The sequence below is a fragment of the Blastocystis hominis genome (genome assembly GCF_000151665.1).
Source record: "Blastocystis hominis, Singapore isolate B (sub-type 7) whole genome shotgun sequence assembly, scaffold_6".
Lineage (NCBI taxonomy): Eukaryota > Bigyra > Opalinata > Blastocystidae > Blastocystis > Blastocystis hominis.
The window spans coordinates 741,554-749,663 of NW_013171865.1; the positions used below are offsets into that span (position 1 = coordinate 741,554).

Genomic DNA, 8,110 nt, shown 5'->3' on the forward strand with positions numbered 1-8,110 from the left:
AGCACTGCTTCACATTAAAGCAGGGAAGAAGAGTCTCAAAAACGTGGCAAAGCCCTTCCAGAGGCTGTTGTTGTTTGTAGGTGATCGTGATGTCAACTCCCTGGATGTAGGAATACTTTTTCCATCGTCCATAATTGTATTTGGGATTGGTCATCACGAATGAAAACGCTTCTACACCCTCAGGGAGCGTAATATTCGTTTCAACATAGGATTTATAACCAACTCCAACTTTAGCCGTAGATCGGCATTTGATGGCATCCAATTCTTCATTTCGCACGACTTCCATGATACTATCGTTATCGGAGAATAGACTAATCTTTTCATAGCCATAGCATCCAATTAAGTATATAAAAAACACGATCAATTGTAGAATCATCCCTCTTTAAAGAAAATAAGTGTAGGGGTAGGAGTTTCATCATGAAAAAAACCTCAATAATGCGGTTTGTAGGTGTTGTATCTGGAGTCTTGTATCTTTGCGCACTTGCTACGGCTTTCTATTCCTACTTCTACCCATTTAGCGAGCCAAAGTTAGCACTTACTGTAGAAACCCTGTTTGGATTGTATGTAGATTCCTCCCAACAATACTCGTGAGATATGTATTAACAATAGTTCCAAAGTGTTTGACTTGTGGAATAATCGGTATTTGCATATCGAATCCAATAGCAAGGAATTCAATTTATTTTCCAAAAAGACGTTCTTTGTGGATGTTGTGAACGATAAGCAAGTGTCTAACCTGATTAGGTTTGTGTGAGTTCTTGTTTTCACGTTTAGCCAGGACGAACACACAGGAAACTACATTGTTAATATTCGGATGTATTTTTCGCGCTGCTACTTGATCGAGAATACCTCTGAAGCGAACACCACCCTCTCTGTTACGGCCAGCACATACCGCTGTATTTGCAGATCGTTCTACTTACATTGCAGCCTTTTGCTTTGTGAACGTAACAATCATGTTTTGGCTCTTTACCCTCATCCTTCTCAACTGGAAGTGCTCTTTCCTCGTTTGTTTCACTCCCAGAACCGTCGTCAACGAACTCGTCTTCTTCCTGCTCGCATTCGTGGCCTTCTTCGTCATGGCGGCATCCTTCATCACCTACATTCCCCTCATCGCAGAGTACCGCATCTCCCTGCCTCCCACACAGAAAACTCCCCGGCATGAACGAAATCTGCTCGAGTCTGCTCTACACCATCGGCCATTTGACCTACTTCACGGTCCTGATCACCGCGGTTTTTTCCTTTTTCCTCCGGATTTCCCTGAATTACTTCCACTTTTCGATCAGCCAGCTGCACAAAATCCCGCGGATCCTGAGCATGCTGGGTCCCTTCGTGTGCGAATACCACCAATGGGTCATCGGAACGTACCTCGCGGCGGCCATCTTCGTGCTGCCGCTCAATTGGGAGCTGTTCCGAGTGATCGGGTTTTTAGGACTGGTGCTGATCGGGCTGCTGCTGTTTTACGGAAGCCAGAAGGCGGTGTATAATCTGTCGAGCGGGGTGATCGTGGCCTCGATCTTTTTGATATGTGTTTTGTTCGGCATGGCGATGTGGGTGCGATGAGGGCGAGTGAAGCGTAGAGCGTACCGGTATATCTTTGCTTCGGAACAAACAGAAACTAAAAAGAAACAGGATTGGAGTGTTTGTTTTAGTCACGTTCGCGGATGGAGGGCATGTTGGCCTCATCTCGCTTGGCGTTCCGCTTTCGCTTCTTCTCCATGTACTTGTTGAGTTTACCGCGTTTGCGAAGCGATTCGAAGCGGTCCTTGAGCTCCGCCTCGCGAATCTCGCGCTTCTTGAGGAAGAAGGGTTTCTTTCCCTTGCTCACGGCCTCTTTTTCCTTCTTCATGAATTCTCGCTTCCGCTCTAGCTGCTAGAACAATTAGTAGGATCAAAAAAGAGACGTACGCGATCTCTTCGATCTCTGCTTAATTTCTGCTGCATAATTCGTGTCATATCGGCCTATGTAAATAAAAATAAGCACACCGCATTCTCACTTGAATCGCTCGTTTTTCCTGGTCGTTCTCTTCCTGGTACATTTGTTCTTTCATTTCCTTTAACTCTTCTTCCTGCTTCTCTTCGATAAATTTGTACGACTTTCGATACAAGTCATAGTTGAATTTGCCTGACAACCCATCAAAACGAGGGTCTATTTATAAAAATGGAACGTGCATAGAATACCTCGAACTTGACGATTTTGCGTATACTCCTTCTTTGTGTGCGTACGTTTTTTGGCAGAAATCTCTTGTGGCGCTTTTTTATTTGCACGTTTTGGTTTCTTTTCACTCGCTTGGTCTAGAAATAACGCAATCCGGAGAACATTGACATACCCTCATGCTGCTTCAATCCACGAATTTCCATTCCATTTTTCCTCATCTCCATGAGTTGCCCGAGAGGAATTGATTTTAACCCGTCCTCGCTCATCGTCTGAAAAAATGGTTTGAACATTGTGTAGAGTCATAGGAGGTAGGAAAACACAGTTATGTTGTGGACTCGATGAGGGAGCGCATAACACTCTTTTTCGTTTTTGTGTGTGTACACCACACGAATTACTCGAATTGAATGAGAAAAGGATAAACGGATTTGAACTGAAATGGAAATGATATCTTGCGAAAAATGAGCAAATAACCGTAAATCGCATGTTCTGAAGGTAGCCCTTAGCTTAACAATCGTTTCTATTCTCGATTTTTTAATACACATATTGTATTGTAAGTACAATGGGGCATATTTGATGTAACTGAGAGAAAAGGATTGCCTGTTGTCGTTTTGTGTTGATGCTAACTATTTCTTCTAGAAACAATGCAGACTACCGATATTGTTTCCAAGTTCTTCATCAGAGAGTACTATACCACTCTCCATAACGATTACAAGAGCATTTACCAGTTCTATGCTCCCGACTGTTTCATGTCGATCGCGATGACTAACAAGGTAGGGGAAAGCTATTTCTGCGTTCTATTTTTAGCCGGCGTTGAAGTGCAATGGAAAGGACAAGGTGATTTCCCTTCTTGAAGAATTTAATCTGAAAGAAGCCGTTTGGAACCTTGACAACGGTCATGTGAGCGTTGCCCCCTTCGAACATGGTATGTATTTAACAACGCTATTTCCCGTCCAGGTGGTATGATCATCCTTGTCAGTGGTCAGATCCTTCTCTCGGACAACAAGGAGCGCTTCTTTTCGCAGAGCTTCGTATTGGGCAAGAACTCCGAGTCTGGCAACGAATTCTACGAGATTCGCCACGACATGCTTCAGCTCATCGACCTCGCCGAGATGGACCAATTCGTGGAGGTCGAAGAGGAGGTCGTGGACACCGCGGAGCCCCTCCCTGTCCCTGACTCCATTCCCTCTTCCCCGTCTTCGGAGTCTTCTCCAGAGCCCTGTCCCGCGTCCACTTCGGAGTCTGCCGCGCTCCCCTCCGCTTCGGCTCCCGCTTTCGAGCCCGCTTCCTCCCTGGACTCGCTCCCTGTCCCTGCGGCCGAGTCTGCTTCCGAGCCCGCCGCCGAGCCGGCTGCTGACGCGCCGAGCGACGCCAAGCCGGCTGCCGAGCCCGCCGCTGCGGAGCCTGCCGCTGCCGAGCCCTTCATCCCCTCCATCCCCGAGGCGCCCAAGGCTCCCGAGGCCCCCAAGGCCGAAACGCCCGCGCAGGCCGAGAAGGAAACGCCCGTGAAGGAGGAAACGCCCGTGAAGGAGGAGATCCCCGCGGAAGTGAAGGCGGAGGCGCAGCAGGCGCAGCAGGCGCAGCAAGCGCAGCAAGCGGTGAAGGAGACGCAGCCGGGCGCAGGGGAGTCGGCAAAGCCGGAGTCGAAGCTCGCGGAGTCGGGAATTTCCGAGTCGAAGGAAGCGAAGACGGAAGGAAAAGCGGAGACGAAGGAAACGAAGGCGAAGACGGAAGTGAAGAAGAAGCCGACGACCCCGCAGGGCAACCAGGGAAGCCAGGGAAGCCAGGGAAGCCACCGCGGGCACGGCCGGTACCCGCATTATGGACACGGATACAACGAGGCGGCGAGCAGCGATAAAAACGCGAACAATGACGACGAGTTCGTGACGGTGAAGTCGCATTTCCCGAGTAAAAAGCGGACGATGGCCGGGTCGAGTCTGTTCGTGCGGTTCCAGGACGCGATGATCAATCGCGACGCGCTGAAGCAGACGTTCAAGGTGGGGATGATGCGATGAGATGGCGTGATGGGTAGAGTGAGGGAACGGTGGTGAATGTACATGTGGTGGAGAACCGGATGTTCGCGTACGTGGACTTTGCGGAGGAGGGAGCGGCGAAGAAGGCGGTGGAACGCGCGCAGACGAAGCCGTTTTATGTGGGAGAGGAGAAGCTGGACGTGGATCTGAAGAGAGAGATGGGGAAGGGCTATGGGAGAAAACATCGGAGTTGGAGGGAGTAGAACGCATGCTGGGTTTAGTAGCGATGTTTGTTGGAATGCACTTGTTATGCAGGAGGGCTGTCAGACTTTCACGGGCTGTCATCTTTGTGTCGTGGACAAGGTGACCAACACGGATGACGCTCTGAAAAAGATCGTACAAACACTGGAAGTAGATGGTCACCCTCTTGGATCAAGCGTAGCAATATGACGCTACTTATCAGGGGACCTGGCGATTAGGCATTGAGCAATATCGAATCAAGAGCGAATTCGCGTCTTCCGTCAAACATAAGGAGTTGAGTTCGGATGTGCGGGAAGCGGATTCGAATGAGTGTGTAGGTCATATCGCTGTGCACGTCATCCTCGTTCCCGCAGAATGTGCTAGTTTGTGGGAAATATTCATCGGTGATTGCAGATCTGGGAATGAGCATGCTTTTTAGTGAGTATTTCCGGTTTTACGAATGTACGCACTCGATCGTTGTTCAAGTAGTTGCCTAATTGGGCGTTTCCTGTAGGGTCACTACTACCGCCTGAACGATTTCATCATTCGCTATGGGTCGGTTCGGAAGGCTGAGGAAGATCTCCATCAAGTCGTTTTGGATGTAGCAGCAGGGCAAAGAATTCATCACCTAGTTCGAGTACCTCGTTTCCGGACATCCAAGATCCTTGATCTTACTTCGCGAACTCCATCGAGTGATTTATCCGTACGGGAAATACGTTCCAACGAGCTTTCTGAATTATTCGACCTGCACAATGCCTATTTCCTCTTCCTCCAATCTCTTTTCGTTCTCTGATCTGGGATTTATGTACGCGGGGATCGCTGGAATGCATTTTGACACTGCTTTTAATCGGAAGGCGCGAGTGAAAACTGAAAATGAATAAACTATGGACTTGGGTCTCTCTCTCTCTCACACACACACACATGAATTGGCTAGAATCGTATCTCAGTTATTTGTTGGCAAAAACACGCAACGATTTTCCTTTTCCTTTCCCGATACACAGTTTCAAAACAAACACGCAAATCCAGCTTCAAATATTTCACATCTCCGAGTTTTCGTGGACACGTCAATTGTTTCACGATAAACGCAATGGCGAACAGCAGGCAAATAATTCCCACGACAATATAGCTCCAGCCGAGGAAATAATTTTTCCCTCCAAGCCAATTGGTTGTTGTGATCACCACGGCTTTGTCGATGTGCTCTTTCACGTAGAAATCTATCGTTTATAAAGTTCAAAAGCCAGACTTGCCAAGATCCGCACCTTCAAATCCGTATTCGCCGGAATGTCCTGTTCGATTCGTCCGTACAGCTTCCGGAAGTGTGGAAGCGCCGCAGCGCGCATCCAGACGATAAAATGCTCGTTCTCCACACCGCCGCCATTGTACGATGCGGAATGAGGATCGTCGCTCTTATCCTTTGGAATCAGATCCGGGTAGCTCTGGTATCTACTCTCACACCGAGTCCGATCGCCTACAGCCACTTATACCCTTCGTCCCCGTAATTGGCCGGATTGTGGAACTTCTCTCGGTCGTACTTCCACGAAATGCCGCTTTCGATGAGTTCGTACGGAGAATCGACCAGAGTGAAGATATCGTTGAACAGAGAGTTGGCTACCGATCCGCACGGATTGAGGATCAAGTCGTTCTCCATGGTTTTGTTACCGCAGCTGGCCTCCAAATCCGCGAAAGCGACGTTTTCTCCGTGGAGCTGCGCATCATTACGACTGTTTACGTAGAGGCGGTGGTTCTAATCTCTCAACCAAGCAACTCTTGTACCTGATAGAAGCCATTTAGCTCGTAGTAGAGATGAATAGGCGCCTTCATATCTTGGTCGATGTGAAATGTTACCTAGGAGCGAGTGAGCTTCGGCCATCGAAATAGAAACACAGGAGACCCACATAACATGTCACGTTTTCATTGTTCTTGGTGATCGCGCAGCTCGGCTCCGACGTTTCCTTTCCGTCATACACGATCTTGTACTCGACGATCTACGGGGAAAGAGACACGTTCTTCAGATTACTTGATGGGAAAAGACCAGAATGGGGATTCCGATCAGAATAAACACAACCCCGATCAGAGAAAAAATGATAATAACATTTCGGGGAGTGAAGAGCGGTTGCCAGTATTTCAATCGTTGCTGGTAGAAATCGTTGTCTGGGAGAGAAGCCTAGCATAGAAGCGTTACCTTTGGGGCGTTTGGAGGAAGGTTCGCTCATGAAGTACTAAAAAATATCAAACTATCTAACAAAAGTGTGTGTTTTCAGGATGCTGTTTCAAACAAAACAAAGGAATGAAAACGAATAATAACAGCAATTATTATTATTATTATTATTATAATTACTACTAATCAAGTTTAGTAGTAGTAGTAGAAAGTCACTTAAACCTTCACCTTCTTATCGGCCTTGGGCGTCACAGCCTTGCCGCTGCTCTTCGTGCTCTTCATCTGCTTGGCGCTTCTCTTTCCCTTCACGCCACCGACAGCCTTCTTCTGTCGCGTGACACGCAGCAGAATGAACACCACCACGGCGATGACGAGAATGGCCACAACGACCAGGATCACGATGACGGCCACGGAGATGCACACTCCCTTCGAGTTCACCCACTCAGGGCCGTTGGGTCCGAGCACACAGTCGCGAGACAGCGTGCCCACGTAGCTTCCCTTCTGCGCGCAGTCGTAGGTAGCGGTGGTGCCAACCTCCACCTCCACGAAGTCGTCGATCGGTCGGCAGCGGCCCACCTTCACGGAGATGTAGATCGGGGTGGCGGAGGCGCCCACAGGGTTCTCTCCGCGGATCGTGAAGGCCTTCGGCTCCGTGTAGACCTCGGTGGGCGTTCCGCTGATCACTCCGGTCTGGGTGTTGAGAGTCAGTCCCGCGGGCAGCGCACGATCGCTGCTGAAGCGAGTGATGAGGTTGTCATACATGGGAGTCTGCTCGGTGATCGCCAGACCCAGCACGAACTCGTAGTTGCTCTTCGGGTACAGCAGATTCTCGGGAATCAGGTACGTGCAGTTGTCGCTGTGGACCTCGCCCAGCACGCCTCCCGAGCAAACTCTGTACTGGAATCCCTTGAATCCGTAGTCGCACAGAGCAGGAGACACCTGACCCTCTCCGACAGAAGGATAGACGCCATCAGCAGGGCACGCGTCTCCGCTCGCCTTGCAGTAGTAGAAGAGGAAGCTCTGGAGCTTCACAGCGTTGCTGTAAGGACTGGTTTCAATCTGCCAGTGGAAGTAGCGGAAGCTGATGAAGTTGATGGGAGAATCGAAGCGGATAATCTCACGATTGACAATCATGGTGTTCGCAGACGTGACGAAGTTCATGGGAGGATCCGTCGGGTCCACTCTTCCCATGAGAGAGAAGCCCATACCAGTGACCGAGGAAGAAGAGAGGATACCGTAGGCATTGAAGGTCGTTCCCTCCTGGTTCTCGATGGTGAAGTCGAGATAGGTACCGGTCTCCGTGTTAATATAGGCAGAGGTGAGGATATCGTAGTCGAACAGATTCTCGAATTTGTCTCCAGAAGACTCAAGAGGCGTTCCAGTGATCTCCGAGTAAGTATCCAGCAGCAGCGAGCAATCCTCCACGCCGAAAACACCAGTGGCATCGAAGTTGACCACCGAGGCCGAATCGGGCGGATTGTGGACCTCGAAGGCAATCACGTTCTTTCCAACGACACCGCCAGTGGTAGGCAGGATGATATGGAAGCTGGAGAACACGTTCGCATCGTGCGAGGAGAGGGCCGTCGACGT

General features: G+C 49.5%; 5 protein-coding genes; 1 reads left to right on the plus strand and 4 right to left on the minus strand.

Annotated features, from left to right (window-relative positions):
* Positions 1-1,614: 1,614 nt before the first annotated feature.
* GSBLH_T00004384001 (uncharacterized protein) lies at positions 1,615-2,413 on the minus strand. XM_013043268.1 has 5 exons: positions 2,321-2,413; positions 2,176-2,289; positions 1,992-2,143; positions 1,903-1,956; positions 1,615-1,867 (listed from the first exon to the last, which is right to left on the minus strand). The coding sequence occupies exons 1-5, from the start codon at positions 2,328-2,330 to the stop codon at positions 1,643-1,645; spliced, it is 555 nt and encodes a 184-aa protein (XP_012898722.1). The 5' UTR covers positions 2,331-2,413; the 3' UTR covers positions 1,615-1,642.
* Positions 2,414-2,671: 258 nt separating this feature from the next.
* On the plus strand, positions 2,672-5,243 carry GSBLH_T00004385001 (uncharacterized protein; the record flags this gene model as incomplete). XM_013043269.1 has 9 exons in its annotated part: positions 2,672-2,922; positions 2,957-3,074; positions 3,107-4,146; positions 4,182-4,301; positions 4,339-4,533; positions 4,565-4,669; positions 4,701-4,847; positions 4,877-4,963; positions 4,995-5,243. The coding sequence occupies exons 1-9, from the start codon at positions 2,794-2,796 to the stop codon at positions 5,241-5,243; spliced, it is 2,190 nt and encodes a 729-aa protein (XP_012898723.1). The 5' UTR covers positions 2,672-2,793.
* Positions 5,244-5,576: 333 nt separating this feature from the next.
* Positions 5,577-6,183, minus strand: GSBLH_T00004386001 (uncharacterized protein; the record flags this gene model as incomplete). Its single annotated transcript, XM_013043270.1, has 3 exons — positions 5,577-5,805; positions 5,835-6,106; positions 6,136-6,183. 3 exons carry the CDS (start codon positions 6,181-6,183, stop codon positions 5,577-5,579), a joined length of 549 nt encoding a protein of 182 aa, XP_012898724.1.
* Positions 6,184-6,315: 132 nt separating this feature from the next.
* GSBLH_T00004387001 (uncharacterized protein) lies at positions 6,316-6,575 on the minus strand (the record flags this gene model as incomplete). XM_013043271.1 has 2 exons in its annotated part: positions 6,316-6,347; positions 6,380-6,575. 2 exons carry the CDS (start codon positions 6,573-6,575, stop codon positions 6,322-6,324), a joined length of 222 nt encoding a protein of 73 aa, XP_012898725.1. The 3' UTR covers positions 6,316-6,321.
* A 161-nt stretch (positions 6,576-6,736) lies between these two features.
* On the minus strand, positions 6,737-7,726 carry GSBLH_T00004388001 (uncharacterized protein; the record flags this gene model as incomplete). Its single annotated transcript, XM_013043272.1, has 1 exon — positions 6,737-7,726. One exon carries the CDS (start codon positions 7,724-7,726, stop codon positions 6,737-6,739), a length of 990 nt encoding a protein of 329 aa, XP_012898726.1.
* Positions 7,727-8,110: the final 384 nt, after the last annotated feature.